This window comes from Leptonychotes weddellii, chromosome 8 (genome assembly GCF_054177405.1).
Source record: "Leptonychotes weddellii isolate Sample4059 chromosome 8, ASM5417740v2, whole genome shotgun sequence".
Taxonomy (NCBI): Eukaryota; Metazoa; Chordata; class Mammalia; order Carnivora; family Phocidae; genus Leptonychotes; species Leptonychotes weddellii.
Genome location: NC_138376.1, coordinates 51,400,396 through 51,422,275, shown reverse-complemented (window position 1 = coordinate 51,422,275; position 21,880 = coordinate 51,400,396). Strand labels below are relative to the sequence as shown.

The 21,880-nt window shown below is 36.5% G+C and overlaps 1 protein-coding gene across 1 annotated transcript in view; it reads right to left on the bottom strand.

Annotated features, from left to right (window-relative positions):
- Window positions 1–21,880, bottom strand: part of LOC102728278 (uncharacterized) — a 249,854-nt gene that overhangs the window by 153,210 nt on the left and 74,764 nt on the right. Inside the window, exons 10-11 of the mRNA XM_081829350.1 lie at window positions 7,451–7,495; window positions 4,966–5,010 (exon numbers count right to left, since the gene is read on the bottom strand). Of these exons, the coding sequence (XP_081685476.1) occupies window positions 4,966–5,010; window positions 7,451–7,495 (90 nt within the window). The remainder of the gene's footprint in view (window positions 1–4,965; window positions 5,011–7,450; window positions 7,496–21,880) is intronic.

Genomic DNA, 21,880 nt, shown 5'->3' with positions numbered 1-21,880 from the left:
ATACATGGTTTAATTATAAATAACCCCAGGCAGTTTTGGAGTAGTAAAGTACTCTTGTACTCTACCCTACGTTATAATAGACATTTCAATAGTTTTATTCATTTGAATATCACATTTTGTACAGAATTCTATAATGATGTCTTGTTAAATAAACCAACGAAGAATAGGGATCAATTGGATGTTTTTCCAGTGGATTCTGTCAGGTAAAAATATTTACAACAGCTATAAAACCAGAGAAATAAATATTTAAACATAATTTTCCAACTTAAATAACTATTTTATGTCATATGGCATTTCAGGACTGAGGTAACCTTCTGGCAACAGCAAGACAAGAAAAATCACAAGTCACTGGAAAATTTACAGCAACCAGTTTCCTGACGTTTTAAGAGATGAATTAAAGCAGGAACCATATGAATTTGTTAGTTTTGCAGTTGCATTATTATAAGTATAACTCAGAGTGGAAGAAAAGATCAGTAATCGAGATGATTAAAGTAGGTAAGGGCCATACGTTTAAATAAGAGTAAGTCAAGACCTGCTTAACCATGAACACTCTTGACTACAGAATGTCAAAGGTTGGATGCTATCCACATCTCCCAGAGCCAGATGGTTCATGAAGAAAAGAGCATTTGATTGTCCTTTTTCTTTTCACTGAACTTAAGAAATCTTCAAGGATAAGATCGTTTTAATTCACCAAATGGAAAAGTTCCACACTAGCTGAAATGTCTTAGTCCTTGTAAAGATTTGCTACCTATGTACCCACGTTAACTTAAATGTCACTCTTGAATGAACAAAATCGACTACATTTTAGCTAGAAAATGTAGAGAAAATGTCAGGAAAAGTGTGCCATGAACAGCAGTTGCCACCGGATGTTTCTCTCTCACAATCAAATGATATTTAACGATAAAGTTGGGCAGAATCAAGTTTAACAGAACATAAGAAATCAGTTTTTAAACTAAGTTAGTCAGGGCTTGAATGAAAACATAAAAGAATTGGGTTAAAAGCAAACCGAATCACATGAAGCAATTACTTAAAGATACTGAATGCTATAATGAAGCAGATGTTCACATTTGCTTTTCTATTTTCTTCTTCTTTTCATAATGTAACCAAGTAATATTCCTCCTGTTTTGACAAAGACCTAAAGTAAAAACCTGGGCTCAGGGTTTAGGAATGAAGATCACTAATGAGCCCCTGCTAAATCTCCTTTTTCTAATGTGATGGTCAGAGCTTACTTCATGCATTTATATTTGGTACCATAATAAGAGTTTGGCTTTATCATTGCTGGGAAGGCTAACAGATAGGGATAACTGTCACCTCAAGAGTGGAATCTCCACTTTGTTCACTAGTAGCAGCCCCTTCAACACCTCCAAGTGTACTGAAGGACCTAAGGAAAATCCCCCAAAGAAGGGATGTTTGGGATCACTCCTATAGAAACAGAAAAGCCAGAACACAAACCCCAGGGGTGGGTCTATTCTTCAGTCAGAATATAGACCTCCTCCCTCCTGCTTCATGAGGTATGCTGTTAGAGTCAAAGGATCCTTGAGTGATGCTCACCTGACTTTGGCAGCAGGCAATGGGGCAATGGGATAGGGTCATTCCTATTCATCTAAATGATAAACCCCCAAAAAAGGTAAACCTGAAAGTAAATCTCTTCAGGGAGAGTCCTGCCAGCATCAGTAATTTGAGAAAGAACCAATCTTTCAAATAATTTTCACTTCAGGACTGATTTGGCTGAATTGTGCTTGCTCAGGTAATACATGAGTTTCTTCCCTGTCATAAGTTGCTTATAAACTCAGGAATATACTTTCAAATGAGGTCCTCTATACTTGTTCAAGTTTCATGAGTTCTTCTCTGGACTAAGGATACCACATTAGTCATGTTGAGGATCTACTCCGTCTGGCTTAAGAGTTAAACTGGCCTGCAGGATAGATTTCTGGCCATCAAGAAAAACAGCCGATTCCTCTACTTGGTTTATACTGGATTATAGGATACCACATAGTGGTATCATCACTATGAAGATATCCAAACACCATCTCTTTGACAGTTGATATATGTTTTCTTGTTCAACTGGTAGCCATGTGCCTTTGGTAGGTATGACATCTCTGAACAATAACAACTCCCTGAATTCTTTTGTTATGCAAATAGTGAGTTGTATCATTCAAAAACAGTCAAATTTTAAATACAGTAAAGGCCACAATAAGGCATTTAAAGAGGAAAGGTAGATCTTATTGTAATTATATACCCAGTCTTCCACAAAGAATTGAAAATCAAATTAAATTGTCTTTTAGCAGGTGGGGGAATGGGCAAAATGGGTGAAGGGGAGTGGGAGGTACAGGCTTCCAGTTATGGGATGAATACATCATGAGGATGAAAGGTACAGCATGGGGAATATAATCAGTGGTATAATAATAGTGTTGTATGGATAGTAGCTACACTTGTGGTGAGGACAGCATAATGCATAGACTTGTTGAATCTCTATGTTGTACACCTGAAACTAATGTAACATTGTGTGTCAACTATACTGTAGAGGCCGCTTTTAGGCAACAGGCTCGAGTAATGGAAACTTGAGCAAGGCAAAAGGGCCCACGGTGATTACTGAGCTGAAGCAAACAGGCTCATTAAGCCATAGGCTCTAACTGACCAATGGGCTGCTTACAACTAGGCACAGTCTGTAAGATTACCAAAAAAGGGAAAATTCCATACGTCCTCATACTCCCTTATTCTGCCCTATAATTGTAACCCCTCACTACCACCTCGTGGCAGATAGTCTCTCCTTGCTGTTCTGCCCACAGCTCCCTTGCAGTGTATTCAATAAACTTCTATCTCTTTTGTTCTGCCTTGGGTGAATTCTTTCACTGCCGGCACGGCCTGCCCCCATCCAATTTTGGGATGTCCAACAAATACTTTAATAAAAAAATTAAAAATAGACAGTTTTTGTTCAGAAAACAAATTATGCTGTAAGCAGTGCAAGAATCTCATGCTTGTGTCACATAGAAATGCGTGCTTCACATACTTTTCTTATTTAGTTAATCTAGAAACAGTTTCTAATCTAGAAGCAAAAAGATGGCATTAATTATTTATCTTATGGGAAAATACATGTGGTCATAGATCAGAATATGTAGCGTGGAACACTGAAAAAATGCAAACATTTGCTAATTGGTAAGTAATAATCAAAGCAGAATATGTTTTTATTATAAGGGTTGCTATGTGAATTTTACATTTGGCTATAAACCATCTGAATTATAGTTCTCATTCAAGGTATTGTCTTTTCTTTTTTAAAGATTTTATTTATTTGACAGAGAGAGACACAGCGAGAGAGGGAACACAAGCAGGGGGAGTGGGAGAGGGAGAAGCAGGCTCTCCGTGGAGCAGGGAGCCCGATGCGGGGCTTGATCCCAGGACCCTGGGACCATGACCCGAGCCGAAGGCAGACGCTTAACGACTGAGCCACCCAGGCGCCCCAAGGTATTGTCTTTTCTATTTAATGCTTTATTTCTTCCTGTTATCTCTACCATTCTCCACAAATATTTTCACCTCATGGTGAAATTGACTATTTGAAAGCAATTGTTAATAGGTATGAGGAATTAGAAGGGAAATCTTTGAAGCCAAATATATGCAATATTTTTCTATACTTCATAGCCTGTGAGAATCTATTACTGAGCAATACCAACTATGTATATAAAATATCAAAATAACCACTAAGATTTTAGTGAGATGGTGACTTTAAATTACAGAGAATTTATGTGTTTCCTTATTCTCACTTATTCCTACAGGTAAAGTCCCATTAATAAAACAGGAAATGTATAAATAAGACATTTATTTAAAGGCAATGACTGTCATTCTAAAGCAAAAATATTCAAAAGATCGCTAAAAAGAGAGATCCACTTTTAAAATATAGTCGTAATTTAATGGAATTCTCCTCAATTATATGATTACTATATAACTATCCTTTTTTCTTCCTCACAGTTCTGTGAGGAAAAGTAATTAGCAAGTAGCTTACAACATGTATAATTTGTCATAATTATTATAGATGCTCATTCTGTCTAAAATACTTATTAAAGAAGCAAATAACTGATCCCGGCCCAGAAATCTAAATACAGGCAAGACTGTCTAATTTGAGATTATCTCTCCCCCTTCCCTTCTTGTGGCTGTCCAATTACAAGACATTTTGTGAAACAAAGAATGGTGCTGTTTTTGTTCTATTTAAAAATAAAACTAGATTTATGAAATGCAGAAGGATTCAAATGATTGTCTGAATGGAAATTTTGGATGACTAAGGCACTCCTATTCTCTGTACGTTCAGTAGAAGACTATAAATTTTTAAAACAAAGATTGCTTGAATATTGGGTTCACTGCTTCCCTCAGCACCAGTCTGGATCCGTATCCACAGTTTTCTCTGCCTCTGAGTCTGGTAACCTTGTGGAGTTTAAGGAGTTAACTATAACTCAATCTGGGATGTTGCACAATCCCTGTGGTTTTTCCCACACCTTGCCTGCCCTCCCTATTAAACCATCCCTTTATTTTAACTCTTTCAAACTATTCTATTTCACATTTCTTCTCTGTTTGACCCTAGTATAGTTCTTATTTATCTCCTCAGGAAAAATTTCACTGATACACCAGGTGTACATGGAAACAAAACATTTATTTAAAAGACTTGGACACTCAGTGCATCAGTGATGTTTTAGCACACAAATATAATGCTCAATGTTTGAATCATTTATATATCAATGGAATGCATTTAGTAAGAAATATCTAGATAGAACTACCATCCAAACAAGCTTAGAAAGATTTCTGACAATCATCAATATATTACGTCTAACTTAAGTGAAGTAAATATTTTAAGTTTTTTTCTAAAAAAATTAGAATTGTTTCTATGGAAAGCACAAGAGAAGTTAAATATTCCACTTCAAAATATTTTCATGAACACAATGTATTTTTACTGATGCATACATCAAGAGAGATATTTACCTTTTCACCAATTTCTCCTTTGCTGCCTTCAAAACCTTGCTCTCCCTGTAGAAGAGGAATATGATATATACGATAATAGGAACTCTACTTTTAACACACACAATTATTACAATAATAATGATAATGTTTCCAGTAACAAAAATCAATAATTATAAATAAAAGCCATTTCTAATATGTAAACTTTAAACCAATATTAACTTGGATGAAATTTAAATATTCCTAAATATTAAAGGGTACAAGCTATAGCTTCACAACAGTGCTTTCAATGCAACGTAATCTCCATACACCTGCACTGCTCCATATACGGTACCTTTCTCATAGACGTTTTGAGAATTGAATGCATCAGCATAGTGCTTGGCACCAAATAAGTTAGCCATTGTTACTCTTACTTTTTATTATTGATTTATATTTATTACTTTTTTATTATTACTTTTAATTATTACTATTACTACTGACTTCACTAGATCCCGTAGAACAGCCCTCTCAAGCTGACGTCTGTGGAATACCGTTCCAGTGACAGCTGTGTGATGAATGAGTTCAGCCTTGAACCCTGAGTCCTGGCTCCAGCTCCTACACCAGAGCCATGCATGTTCTTTACCACCCAGATCTCCTGCCTCTCAGTCACAGAAAGGGGACTGGTGGCTGTAGCACTGCTGGCTTTCAACCGTCATCATTATTGCAAAAGGTCTAAGTCCCCTGTTCTCAACTAAAACCCTCTCTGATCTGACAAGCTTATTTTCCCACTGAATTCTGCACAGATATTTATAGTACTGATGTTTGATTCATAATTCAAACAAATATTCACTGAATGCCAAATATAGGTCAGGCACTCAAGACAACACAGCCAGCCAATGAGTGCTGGAGATGGGTCGTCCTCCCCCCTCCCCCCACAAGATGCACTCAATAATCGTTTCCCGAGTGCACGGAGACAAGGGATGAAGGGTTTCTTATCTACGTTTTTTTTTTTTTTTTTTGTAATGCTGCAACAAGGTGACGCTTGATACAATTAAAATTCATGTGTTAGAAAAGGAATGCCCGCTTTTTACTATAAGTATAATCTCTGTGTATATATTAGAAATCGTATATAATCAAATATATGTATATCTTTATATGCATACACACACCTACACACATGATTAAATTATTATTTCTTCATGTGCCCTTAAGAAAGGTACCGGGAAAGACAATAGGTTAGTATTTGGGTATATTTGCCACTGAATGCACGGTCTATCTTTATTCTACCATTTTTCCTAAAATATGGACTTTAGCTTGATCTGTTAATCCAAGCTGACATTGAAGCTGCTAAATATCCCCAGTACATCAGCCACAATGTCAGCATGATGCAGCCACCACAAACAGCTGCTGGAAAGTCCAAAACTATTTCCCAGCAGATAAATCTGCACATCCCTTGGCTTGCAACTCAACTCACAGATGCAGCACATGCTGTATCAATGGGTTTTGTCTAGAGCTGCTGTGAAGAAATTCAGAGGCTTGCCATTTCATCACTGCCAGTTCAGTCTTACTTTCTTTATCAAGCCAAGCAAGGGAAGATTTTTCAAAAGCTGTAACTATCAATAAATGCATATCTTTTTTAATGGTAATTTTTAGCTACAGAGAAAAACCTAGATGTAATAGTAACTTCTGACATCTTGTTGCTAAGACCTGTAAAACTTCCAGAGCATAGAGATGATAGGGTTGGCCTGGGGGGGGGGCCTCTAATATTGCATCAGTAATGCTCTCCCCTGTGGTAGGATTATCTGGGTGGTATTATGACAGCTGGCTCCACCTGAAGTGGCTCCCCAAACCCTCCAGGAAACTGGAGTAGACTAGACTCTGTGTGTCCAGCAATGCTGGTCATACTCCTTCCCAGGAGGAGAAAGCAGCCCTGGGGCAATAAACGGGTACAAATCAAGTTCACCTTGGTAAAGAGAAAGATACTAGGCACAGAAAGAAGTAGCCCAGTCAATACAAACATTGTAATTTATTACAAATTTTTTATTCTGATAAAGATTTTTCAAAGAGATTAGTTGTAGCACCTTTGTAATATTTAATATTTTATATCACTGTAACTATTATGTTTAGTCGATCTGGGATATACAAAAAGGGAGATAAATAAGAAAGAACCAAATATAGTCAAAGGCAGTAAAAATTGTTCCACTCTTCATTTTAGACGCTAATAGCAGTGAAAATATGTCCAGAGCAGCTCTGGACACTCCCACAGCCCCCAGAAAGCACCATCATTGACTTCTCTGGAGAAGCATGTTGCTAAAGCTCTCTGATAAAGCTTTCTCCTATCCTGATTCCTTTGAGAAGGGATTATTTCCATGGGTTCTCTTTGGAAAGACCAATTAGTGGCTTTCTAAGAGCCTTCCAGGGAATTCAGTTTCATCAAATTAATTTTCTGAATCTTCACCATATTATGTGTAAATTCAATTTTTTAAGATGTTAAATTCTTAACTTATATAAAACATTAAAAACTCTTTACCTTCTGACCAGCTAAGCCTGGAGCTCCATGTAAACCATTTTCACCCTAAGAGAAGTACAGAGAATAAGTTTTATTAGCCATAAAAAACAAATGAATAAAGAAATTTTTGCAGTTGGGCGCCTGGGTGGCTCAGTTGTTTAAGTGTCTTCGGCTCGGGCGCCTGGGTGGCTCAATTGGTTAAGCGACTGCCTTCGGCTCAGGTCATGATCCTGGAGTCCCGGGATCGAGTCCCACATCGGGCTCCCTGCTCAGCGGGGGGTCTGCTTCTCCCTCTGACCCTCTTCCCTCTCGTGCTCTCTGTCTCTCATTCTCTCTCTCAAATAAATAAATAAAATCTTTAAAAAAAAAAAAGTGTCTTCGGCTCAGGTCATGATCCTGGGGTCTTGGGATTGAGTCCCACGATGGGCTCCCTGCTCAGTGGGGAATCTGCTTCTCCCTCTCCTTCACTCCTCCCCTAGCTCGTGCTCTATCCCTCTTTCTCTTTCTCTCTCTCTCTCTCAAGTAAACAAATAAAATCTTAAAAAAAAAAAAAAGAAATTTTTACAGTCTTTAAGAACTAGTTCTAGTGTTGTGGGGAAAGGTAACCTAATACTGAACGTCTAGCACATTCAGTGGCTTTCTATCTATCCTTCCTTATCTTACAACTGTGGGATTGGTACTTCAGTTTTACAAAATAAGAAAACAGACTCTATGGGGTGCTGGGTGGCTCAGTGGGTTAAGTGTCTGACTCCTGGTTTCAGCTCAGGTTGTGATCACATGGGTCGTGAGATCCAGGTCCGCAACGAGCTCCACGGGGAGTCTGCTTGAAGATTCTCTTCATCTGCCCCCCCCCATTTATGTGCCCTCTCTCTCCCTCTCTTTCAAATAAATAAATCGAAGGAAGGAAGGAGGAAGGAAGGAAGAAGGAAGGAAGGCAGGAACGGAGGGAGGGAGGGAGGAAGGAAAGAAAGAAAACAGAGTCTCTGAGTAATGTTCAGGGTCACCCATCTTGTGGCACCACCTAAGATTTGAATTGAGGTCTCTCTAACTCCACGGCCTGCATGTTATTTAATATCCCTTATTTCATTTTCTCTTTCAAATCTCTGGACATGATATTGAAGTCTGGCATTGGTTTTCTATGGGCCAGGCACTATTCTCACAACAAACCTAATTGGGTACACTGTTACGATCATCTTACCATAGACGATTACACAGCCAGTGGGAGATAGAAATGGAATTTGAACGCAAACACTTCAGCTCTGTGCACACAAACACCTCCCTCCACTGTCTCATGGAAAAGATTTCTGGCTCATAAGTGACCTCATCTAACAACTGGATATATCTATATATCTATTAGAGATATATATCATGTCTATTAAAGTGATAGACATACAGATATGTATGTAAACATGCTCATATATATATATCTGCTCATATCTGTTGATTGCCTTTAAATCGAAGACATACTCAATGCCATTTCACTTGAAAAAACTGCTTACAAGAATTTTTAGTTCTTTCCATTCATCTGGTTCCTGTCTTGGGTAAAAAGGTTTTCAGCAGATGCTTATCAGTTTCCATTACTGGAATTCATGGGTCATTTCTTTGACAAGCCTGCTTTGTAAACAGCCCACCAGCTAAAATGAGATATTCCTGGGAGGATGTGCATATTCTCAATGGAACCTTAGGAATTTTGCTACTTATAGGAACTGACTTTGGCTCCTGAGTTTCCAGGTTTAGACAGCTCAAAATAAATTAACAATTCCATTGATCTGTTTTATTTCTCGAAAACATAAGTAATTTATAAGACAACAATTTTTAAGCATTACCTAGAATGAAGTTAGATACCAATTTTTAGAATTTTTAAGTAAAATTCAAATATATGAAGAAAAAAAATTACATCTTCAAACTTTAAAATAGCAATAATATATTCTGTCTAAATCTAAATAGAGCATTATTATTTCATTAATTAAAACATTTGGGAATAATTTAGTAATTTTTAATAGTTATATCATTATATACAGACACACATATTATTTTAAAGACTAAAGCTCTTCTTAGATTAAATTATCTGAGTTTTGGGGCACCTGGGTGGCTCAGTCGTTAAGCGTCTGCCTTCAGCTCAGGTCATGATCCCAAGGTCCTGGGATCGGCCCTGCATCGGGCTCCCTGCTCGGCGGGAGGCCTGCTTCTCCCTCTCCCTCTCCCCCTGCTTGTGTTCCCTCTCTCACTGTGTATCTCTCTGCCAAATAAATAAATAAAATCTTTAAAAATAAATAAATAAATAAATAATCTAAGTTTTTCCACAGTATAACTGCTATCATCATAGAATATAATAAACACTAAAGGCAAAATTCTGTTGTTAAGTGGAATTAAGTGTTGAAGCATCAATAAAGTATAATATACTTATCTATGTAATAAATATATTTCTATTATTTAAAAAACTGTTATAGGGGTGCCTGGGTGACTCAGTCTTTAAGCGTCTGCCTTTGGCTCAGGTCATGATCCCAGGGTCCTGGGATCGAGCCCCACATCGGGCTCCCTGCTCAGCGGGAAGCCTGCTTCTCCCTCTCTCACTACCCCCTGCTTGTGTTCCCTCTCTCGCTGTGTCTCTCTCTCTCTGTCAAATAAATAAATGAAATCTTTAAAAAAAAATTTAAAAAATAAAAATAAAAAACTGTTATAGTTCTAGACCCCAGGCATTACACAAATATATGAGAAACTTCCCATTTCATTTGATAAAGTGATAGTAAAAGCACATTAAGTATTTGATGCCCGGGAACATTCTGTGGAAATTGAGCTTCTGTTACTCATCACAGAAGTATGTCCACTTGTTCATAAGGAGCAGAATTATTTTCATCGGTTGGTCTAATATAATGTTTTATATCACATTACAAGTTACACAAGATAACAAGATATGGCATATAATCCAGTAAAGTACACTGATACAGTATACACGGCCAAAAATACTTTTGGGGGAAAAAAAGTAGTGATGGTATCTCTTTCTCATTTTCTTTGCTGACAGCCCACTCCTATGTACTATGTGCTTCAAGTTCTGGCACCTCAAGCCCCACTTCTGGCATATGTCAGGTTAGGGTTAGACCCAGAAATATCGTTAATTGTGTACCAAAAATCTCTAAAGCTGTGATATTAAGGCTGTTTTTCTCTCTTTAATGGACACAGGTTTAATGATTATTGCAATTAAAATGTGATATTTTCCTATGGCCAGTGTTAATTGGCCCCATTCTTTCCTGACTAGGAATTGGTTTTGTAAACATAATCCTAAACTCCCAGATAACCAGTGGACACCACTGATGACTCTCACAGGAAAAAGTCAGCTTCACACACTAGCAGGTGGAAGATTTTGAGATTCTGAGTGGACACTATTGAAGCTTAAATTTGGCAACACTGGTATTCAGAACCCTTTTTACTTTTTTTCTCATTGATTTTCTTGAAGTGATCAGAGATGTCCTACTTAACAATTTTTAATAATCTTAAACCATTTGTCATTTTTCTAGTTCCTAAGGGATAAATTAACATATTTATTTTGTCCCTATCTCAAAAACAAACAAACAGATTTGTTAAGTAGCATAAAACTAAAGAAGAAAATAGTCTTAAAGAGCAAACTTTTGTTTAAAAGATTCATGGATAATGACATTTCCGTCAGGACTTTATCCAAAACCTAATGCAGCTTGAGGTCAAATGGAATTCTACCTAGCAAATAAATGGCCTATCTAAAATTACTGGATGGGCAGACATTAGCTGCTTTTTCTGAACCTTGCTGTTTTTCCTTCCTCCCAGTCCTGGCACAAAAAAGAAATAAGAAGCTTCTCTGGCTTCTGATCAATATTTTAGCCCATTATTGAGAGAAAAGTACAATCAATATTTCCCACAGCTACCATAACATTCCAAGCTTGTTTCTCAGGCATATACTTTCTGTTACGGGTTTTCCCATCAAAGGAACTGTGTCCTTTTCCTGTTACAAATGCAAGCTACAGAAGGACAAGCGAATGAGTATGTGTAATACCAAGTGGGGCCAAATTTAACGTTGTGGCTGATAGTACTTTTGCCGTGTTATTACACTGTAATGCATCTCCCATCTCCGACTTCACAGAGCCATCTAAAGCACCCTTTCCAGAATTCAAAGCAACCTCTTTGAGAAGCTTTTGGAAAAAACTTAGGTGTGATTTAGGGCCAGCTGGTGGCTTTCTGAAAAACTGATCAAAGGATTTCATTTTACCTCCTTTTTATCACTGCACATTTCCCTGAAGTAAGCACAGCTAGGCATAAAAAATAATTAGTTTTCCTGATTCCTTTGACAGTGGGATCTATGTCTTTTCTTATTATGCAGGAAATACATGTTGTCTGGACACTTGATAAGAAATCACATTCCCCAGGGCTATGTTTCCAAACCTAGTCCCAATGAGACAGAGCAAAGAAAGATTAAACAGGGAAGTGAAAATTTGCTAATAACTATACCTAAGCCCAGAAAACAGAAATTTATATACTATGTCGCAGTGATTTTTTTGGTTTAAAAAATTAGGCATTCACCCTCTGATTAAAAAGTCTGAAATCCTACTATATAACACTGCTTCCATATTTAAAAATTTAATTTGGCCTATCATTTCATTTTACAGCACGTTTTCCAGGAACGGATATATTTGGAAATATATCAGTGTTTTCCCACTAATTAACTCATATTTATTAAGAGAAGATTTATTTAAATTGAATGTTGAGTGAAATAGCTGGAAAAAACATCTGAAATGGAATGCCAGAATTCTAGCATGAAAACCAACAAAAGAGGCAGGTGAAAGTAAATCTGATTTTGATTTTGTGTATCGCTAACTTGACCTCTACATTTCTGACTACAGGTCTGCTTTACTCAGGACATAATCTTCAGAAATTGAATTTTTATGGTTCTTAAATTGTTGCCACTCAACTAAATACTTCAAGAAATAAAATAGATACCTCCTATTTTTTTTTTCAGAACTTTCATCCAATCTAAGTCCTTTTGTTTTCAGGGAGGAGTATTTTTTCCTCCTATTTTCTTGGACTTCATTCCAAGAAATAAATTGTCAAGTTAAAAAGTATATACTGCAGGGTGGGAGGATGGGTTAGCCTGGTGGTGGGTATTGAGGAGGGCACATTCTGCATGGAGCACTGGGTGTTATGCACAAACAATGAATCATGGAACACTTCATCTAAAACTAATGATGTAATGTATGGGGATTAACATAAGAATAAAAAAAAAAGTATATACTGCATAGGGTTTAAAACTTCAAACTTTTCAAATTCTTTGTATTTGTTGGATCCTTAATGCAGCAAACACATGGATTTACATTATCATATTAATGTTCAGGATAAGGCAAATTTATAATATTCTTTTTTTTTTTTAAAGATTTTATTTATTTATTTGACAGAGAGAGGCACAGCGAGAGAGGGAACACAAGCAGGGGGAGTGGGAGAGGGAGAAGCAGGCTTCCCGTCAAGCAGGGAGCCCGATGTGGGGTTTGATCCCAGGACCCTGAGATCATGACCTGAGCTGAAGGCAGACGCTTAACGACTGAGCCACCCAGGCACCCCAAATTTATAATATTCTTAACCATAAGATGAATGAGCTTGTTACTTATTATTACTTATTCTTATGGGTCGGTTCAAAGAAGGGAAAACTAGCCCACCAAAGATAATATATGGTCAATACATGTCTTAATCATAATAATATAAATATGGGGAGTTAGCAGTAGCTGAATCCAACATATACTGTCTCAAAAACTACCAACCTGAGTGACCTGTGTGTGGGGGTACACAAGAATATGCAAGTGCATATACCTAGAAAAGCAGGATGGGTAGTCTTAAATATAGGGACAAGAATAAATTCATACATTGATATCCACCATCTCCATTAAAGAATTTATTGTGTTATACGCAAACAACGAATCATGGAATACTACATCAAAAACTAATGATGTACTGTATGGTGACTAACATAACATAATAAAATTAAAAAAAGAATTTGTGGAGGTACTGACTCTACTGAAAGCTTCTTAAAGTCAGGCACTTTTGCTGTTTAATTTGTATTTTGGAGAGCAGAACAAAACAATTCAAATTGGATACTGTAAGTGGATACTGCAACAATGCTTTCTGAACTCAAATTAACCTTCCCCAAATTTCTACCCATTAGTCTTATTTCACAAAGGAAAAATATCTTATGGGTCTTATATATGACATCCCTCTGTGTCAATATCAAGCCTATTCAGCAAATCAGTAATTTTTCAATGATAGTCTGGAGTCCCTTAATATGTTAGTCACTGTTTTCTGGGCACACACTGGTCACACAATATGTCTCTTAAAATGAGGCACTCAGAATTCAGCACATCACTCCAGAAATGGTCTCACCACACAGAATAGAGAACAGAAATGTCATACACACAAAGACACACACACACACACACACACACACACACCTTGTTCTGGACACTATCCAGTACTCCTATTAATACAACTTGCTTTTTTAAAGCTAAATTGCTTATGTATACATTGAGCTTGGAGTCAACTACAACCATTAAGTTTTCCTTTCAAGGGACTATATCTTACAATCCTTTTACAAATTAATTGAATGAAAATTATACTGAGTTATTCAAATTAAAAAACAAGAAAACAAATAATTTTGAAATTATTTAGACAATTTAGAATTTAGACAATTCTTTCCATATATAACATAGGAAACTGAGCCTTGATCAGTGTGGTAGAGCCCATTAAAAACCTGCACTCCTATGTACTTATGAGGATTTTTTTTCAAGTGGCGTTGTCAAGAACAAGTGTTTTGGCTTTTCACTATATTGTAAGACTAGCTCTAAGATAGTCTCTAAGTAAGCTTGAAGCTTCATTAAAGTACTAGGGAAATAGAAGACGTTTAACATGAATCATCTCCTGAAATATCCGAAATATAGTAACTGGCATCTGAATCAAGTATTCTAACAAGTGAAAGATGATGTAAGGTATGAAGAGAAGGACAGTGTCTTCAGTAAGCTCCTAATTGAGGACAGTGAGATACCAGTAAGTGCAAACTATTTCCTGTCCAAAGTATTCCTCCTGATGAGTAATTTATAGCTCTACTCTATCAATTACTTCTACTGGAGCTTTAATGCACTCAAGTCTTTGGTTATTTATCTTTAGCCCTGAGGTAAATGGTTGTGAAGACATGGAGAAAGAACATGCATTAGTAACGTTGTCAGAAAGTCAGGAGATTTTTTTTTCAAACCTAATTTGGAAAAAGAGAGAGCGTGATAACCTGAAGATTTCTGCTTGAGAGAGAAGAAAGAGCATAGTTTCTCCATGAGAAAATGGGAAGCAAATTCTGGAGCTGCACACACTTCTCTCTATTAGATTTCCCTCTAGGAAGCAGTATCTGTAAGCTTTGCTAGGTAGATAAGAGACTCTCCTGCCCTCCTATTTCCCTGAAGCATGCTTTTGCAGAAAGTTCAGAAGACTTGCACTGATGCACCGCTGCCTCTTCCAATTCCCGCTCAGCACGGTTCTAAACAATCATCTTCAATTTCTTTTCTCTACTGGCCTGGGGCTAAGTCCACTTGAGTTCTGAATAACTCAACAAACACTTATCCAGAATCAATCAGGTGCCAAATGCTGGGTCAGGTTCTGGGGTTACAGGAACAAGACCTTGTTCTCTTGGAGCTCACAGCTGAGACAAAGACACAAACTATGTTGATAATGTAAATAAAGTACTATGGGAGCAGAGAGAAGGGGCTATTAACCCATCCAGTGCCAAGGAGACTTTACGGAAAAGATACAATTTTTCTTCAGCTTTGAATTTAGTAATCTGTGAAAATGTAAGATGGTGAGAGGGAAGAAATGTACCAATCATGTATCATCATGCTCTTGAATCTTCTACTCAGTACCTAACAGGTTCATTCAGTACCCTACACTGGCTAATGTCTGTCCCTCACTTGGATAGCTAAAATCTCCTTTACACAGAGTCACTTTTAGAAAACTCTAATATCTGAAATTGTAGATGTCTTTTTATCAAATACCAATTACACCTTAAATGCACTCTGGCGTATCTCAGCAATCTACACCAAGGATAAAATAGCCACTAAACTATGCAGAGAAGCAGAGAGTGTGTGATCTTTTTTATGGCAATATTTTACTATTTATGTGCTAGATTCTCATAGTGCATTAAGCCAAATAGGAACATTAGCAGACTAAGTTCTCGAAATCTGGCTAACTGTTTAGCAAATAAAAGTCAAGTGCCTGGGTGCCAGATCCACTGCATGTGTTGAGCCTGTCATCCATCTGTTGTGTTCTCTGCCAACTGCTCTACTTGGGGTGTGCATGGAAGGCATTAGAAGGGAATAAGAAACCATTAAGAAATAAAATCAACTGCAGAGTAAGCAAGTTTCTTTTTCTTTTTCCTGTCCTGCTGTTACCCTCTGTCCTTCTCCTGTTTCTTTATTTTACTGTTATATTGTATGAAAATAGTGCTCATAAATGAGACAATTAAACAAGGCTTACTCCATGTAAAAGCAGTAATTTTCTCACTGATAATCCAGGTATCATTCTTGGAACTCTAGTAAGTGAAGTCAACAGTAGGTTGACAAAACTGTTTTCTTTGCGGTCATTTTCCCTATGAATAGTGGTTATAATAAAAAGTTCAAGCCTATGTCCAGATTTGACTATCTTTTTTCACTGCAGAATTTTCTGAAATATACAGAAGTATACAGATGATTCTCTGTTTAAGAAGCACTTCCTCTAACACAAAGCTCATACTTGTTTTGTAAACCTTGACAAGGTCATAGGAAGGATAGAGCCCATTGTTAGAATAAAGGTGAGCTGCCCTTCTTTTGTTCTTCTCATTTAGTATTTCAATTCCTACAATAAATTGTTGCATACAAATAGGTATTTTAACTTTTTTTTTTTTTAAACTTGGGAAGACCTCTGAAATTAATACTAATTCTGAATCTCAGTGGAAAACGAGGTGACACTAGATAATATAGATGGAAAGCCAAATGACTTAAAAATTCTCTATCTTTTTCAATAAATGCCTATAAGTTTCTGAATCTCTAAGGCATTACTGCTACATCTGGACCAGGGCTGTCTCGGAGTTCATTATAATTCACAACAGCTACCGGCCTTGTCTGCGCTTTCATAAACTGTAACAGCATCTGCCTTTATTTCCTGAAGCGGCAGTCTTCTCATAAAATGTCTTTTTAAGGGGAAAATCGAGATTCAGAGATCACAGTCATTTCATTTTCCAACTGAAAAGAAATACAAAGGCGGACAGGGAACAATGGATGTGCCCAGTTCGGTCTAGCCCTGCTGCAGAGACTGGGGGCTTCAGAGTGCGTGGTGAAAGGGCTGTCGCACAAAGCGCCTCGGCGTGAGCATGGTTAGCCCCGCTGGTTTTAAGTCAGGCAACTTGGCAACTCTCTCATCACGTTATCAAATGTACTTCTTAAGTGCTTTAATGCATATGGCTTTTTACCTCTGGAAGTTCACATTTTTTTTTTTTTAATAAACTCATGGTGCTAAGCTAAACGCTTTTGTTTTTGACCAAATGAATATACAACAAAAGTTTGTATATATATATTTGACCAAAAGAATATACACTTATATATATACTTAAATTAGATCTATAGTAAGTATTCTTATATATACTTATACATAACATTATATATTTATATACTGAAAGCATATTCTATAGAAAATATAAAGAGAATTTTCTAGGTTAGGTGCTGAGGTAAGGTAATCTGGAGGGTGTGACCATGATTGGCCACCCGGAGGTGGACAGATAAGGATCTCCAGACAGTCCAGGTATGGGAATTTTAAAAGCTTATTTCAAATATACTTCTGAATTTGGAAACCAAACAGAATCATGTTGTTTTCATAATACTTATTTCGGAAGATAAAGCGAAACAAAATACTTTCATTCGGTGAAAAAAACATATGATGAAGATTTTTAATTGGCGGACACAATTTTCTGAGGGTGGGAGAGTCAGAACCTCTACAGTTGGGGGGTCCATGGATTTAAGGAGAAGGAACACAGCCTCCCCTGCAGCAGAATTCAGGAAATCCTCTGTACAGTTCCCTCTCTAGGCAGTAGGCAAATGAATTTAAGATCTAATAAACTGCCTGTACAAAGGAAATTCGGATACTTGAGGAGCTTTATCCAGATGAAGTAAAGGTGCCAGAGCTATGAACTCATATGGGTAAGATTCAAATCCTGGACCTACCATCTGTTAGCTATGAAACTTTGGGGAAGTTTTTATTCTATCTTAGTTTCTTAATCTATGAAATAGTGATGATAGTAAATCTTACCTCAGAGATACTGTGAGAAATAAATAAAATGATGTAACGAAGTCTGTGGACAGTGTCTAGCACATAATAATGATTGAGTAAATGGCTGCTATTATTAATATTGAAGAGTTTATACTCATATATATATAGTTAAATAGAAAATTAATTGGTTTGCTAACATGCAAACATTACTTTGTTTTTAGAGGTCAAAATTATCTAAGATATGTATGACTTTTAACATTTTCCACCAAATATATTTTGAATAAATGATATAAATTCCCTCAAATGAGTTCTAATTTAGTTTCATAGTAAGCCTGCGTTTAGAATAACTGAATCATCAAACTGTTTTCTTTTAAAATTATATCTATTTATCAAATACAGTAGTCCTATCCTTATCTACAGGGAATACCTTCCAAGACCTAAAACCACAGATAGTACCAAATCCTATATATACTGTGGTTTTTCCCTATACATACATATCTATGACAAAGTTTAATTTATAAATTAGACACAGGAAGAGATTAACAATAATAACTAATAATAAAATAGAATAATTATAACAATGTACTGTAACAAAAGTTATGTGAATAGGGTCTCTCTTTCTCAACATATCTTACTGTACTGTATTTGCCCTTCTTCTTGTGATGTTATGAGATGATAAAATGCCTACATGATGAGATGAAATGAATTGAATGACACAGGCATTGTGATGTAGCATTAGGATACTACTGACCTTCTGACCATATGTCCGAAGGAGGACCATCTGCTTCCAGATTGCAGTTGACCGCTGATAAGTGGGTACTACTATATTTATTCATAGATCAGGCACTGAGCTGTCACTTTTATGAATAATCTCATTTAATCCTTAAGACAAAGCTAAAAGTGGATACAATATAATGCCCATTTTAAAAAAGAAAAAACTTGGAAGAAACCAAGAGACATGCCCTAAAATTATAGACTGAGGATTTGAGCTGGGATTCAAACATAGGCAATCAAACTCTGGTTAGTCAATATCTGAATGGTACAATAATGATGGCTATCATTTACTGCATACCTACTCTGTGAGAAACAGAATTTTTCTTTTTTTGTGAAAGTTTTCTTAGTAAAATAAACATTTTAGGGATAAACTGTAGGTAATTAAGCAGACAGAAGACTGGTTTTAGCATAAATTAGGCTCCATATTTATTGACCTTTTCCTATCACATTATTAGGATTAAGATGACTAGAAAATAATTATTCCTGTTTTTTAAAAATATCCCCACTTCTCAAAGAACGTATCTGATACACGGCATACATAAGTGAAATAGAGAATGAGGTAACTTTTTGTTTGAAACACTCAAGTAATGAACACAAGCAGGCTTTGAGTGTTATGTCTGAAGGTAACACGGTGGGCAGGTTTTGCTCCCAGGGTCCAAACCCTCACTTCATTTTCCCACCACACACCACAAGGGTGTTGTGAACGTATGTGTGTGCGTGCACGTGTGTATAAGTGCAAGCACATGTGTGATCTTATGCATTAAGTGATTTAGTTCTCACGGAAATTAGGCCATCCAATTTACTCATCTTGACTGCCAGTGGTTTCTGTCCAACCAAGCTTACCAGAAGTCACCAGTGACTAATAACCTATAACACCTGCTACACTGGCTATATAAGATAGCTTTTCTGACATGAACTCCGAGCAGAAAATTTGCCAAGTCTCTTAGGCAAAATCCTAGCTGTGCTGAATGGATGTAAAGGGGACAGTTATTGGCTCGGTGTGTTGGCAGCAGAGCTGCACATATAAGGTTAGAATGCCTAGTGCAAGTCTGTATATGGTGATGAGTATTAGAAACACAAAAGAACATAATTAGATGCTCTAGTTCTTCATCCTCCATGAGTTTCCATATCCCATAAATTGATTTCATAATATAGTGTTGTTTAGTGTCCTATTTTTCTCCTGGGCCTCAGAAGAAACTAATACTTTGTTCAGGGCCTTGACTTAAAAAATTTACTGCTATCACCTAGCCAAACTTCAATGTGTAGGTTTATCTTAGAATAATAGGATTAATATGCAAATCACTTAATTTATTACAGTATCACACTAGATGTAAGTATAAAGTATAGCTGATGTACAAATTCTACTCTACACTGCTCGGAATATGCTTCACTCCATTAACATCAATCAACTTTCTAGTTTAAATATTAAACTTTAAAAAATTAAGAAAGCTTCACTTTGAGAATATTATACCTGAGCTATATGTTCAATGGCACTTTGCATATGTTCTTGTTCCAAGCGAGACAATTCATCTTTTTTAATTTTATCTTTAAACAGAACTCTTAAGCATTTCTAATTCCAAGAAAAAGAACCCCAAAGAATTCAAATGCTCAGAAGAAGAATCAAAGTTGAGCCTGTCTGGGTACTCTGGGAGATGCATACAAGTCACATTAAGCCAACTGTGGGAGATCTGGCTCTGCGAATACTGAATACTTTAAGAACTAATAATTTTCTTTGGAAATTTACTCAGAAAAATCAATCAAGTTATTTTCATCTTAAAAAAATACAAGTATTTAACTCCAAATATAAGTGCTCATCTTTACAACTATAATTTCAAAATTTTGAAGTTTTAAAAATTAAGAAAAATTGGTATGTCCTTATTGGAGTGAAATATTTAAAACTTATTAACCATGCCATCCAATAACATAGCAGTTTTCTTGTTATTTTCATTCTGTATCTATTCAATAGAGTTATTTTAAATAAATGGTGACCTGTGGATTATGGAAGTGAGAAAAACACTCTTCAGGTGACATGTCTGCACTCAGGAGTGTTACATCCCTTTAACCGCCAAATGAAGTGACAAGTTAGAAGCAGACCTGGTGCCACCAGTGACTGTGACCTTGAGGATAGGCTATGGCCAAAGACTCATGATTCTATAGATACTGGAAGGGTACTGGCCGCTAAGGAGGGTCTGTGAGAATCCAAGAGCTCAGTGTAGCCTGATACTATATTCAACACCACTGGAAGCTGCATGAATTCTCTAATTGTCCTGCTTTCCCATAACTTAGTGTGTAAAATTATATGAATCTTACTTTACATCCCATAGTAAAGAAGTCCAATTATCTATAATCATTTTATAGAGTCCAAGTACTCCAGTGATTCTGTATTTGGCTTAAAAAAAAGTTCCCATATTCAAAGTAATTCCAAAAATCCCAATGATCCAAAATCCAAACAATCAGATTGTTATGATGTCTTTTAGGAAGAGGTTGGTGGAATGAGTGTTTGAAACAAATTTGGAACAGGGCCAGCTGCTTAGGAGACAGATGACTGAGTAGTGTTCTCTAGGGGAAAAAGCATTTTGAAGAAATTAGACCTTTGAACAAGTGTTTGAAGGAACTTTCACTTATGATGAAGAGTCTGCAATTAATATCATCAGCAAGCTTAATTAAGCAAGAGGACAGCAGCCCAAATAAATATTAACTTGCAGCAAGGTATCATTCAACAAAGATTTTACTGAATCTAACATTTACACTACTACAGGATGAGTAAGGAATTTGCTAATTCCTAAATAATTCCTTAATTATTCATAATAGAATAATTCCTAAAAGAAAAAAAAAGAATTCCTAAAAGAAAAAAAGCAGCAGCAATGAAGCAGTCAGAAATCAGATACATTTAAGAAGGACTCAAAAAATATCTGCCCAATAATTTCTTAACCTCCTACCACTTCATCTTCAGTTACTCTTGTGACAACTGTAGGTTAATAACCACGGGGTAGAGGTGTTCTGGATAATGAGGCACAATGGACTCACTTGATAATTAGTGCAGCTAAAACAGCTACAGAAACCTATACGAAACTTATTTTAATGAAGAGCATTTTCTTAGCATCAGCAAGTGAAACTTTAATAATTCAGCAGGTTAAGTTATGTGTGTGTATGTATACACACATTTATGTATCATGAAAAACAGGACAAGTTAATTGCAGTTTATCTTTATAAATATAACAATTTTTAAAGTTTCTATAGAAACTGAACTTAGGCGGAGCAAGATGGCGGAGGAGTAGGAGACCTGGATTTCGTCTCCTCTCAGGAATTCAGCTGGATAGGGATCAAACCATTCTGAACACCTACAAACTCAACAGGAGATCGAAGAAAAGAAGAGCAACAACTCTC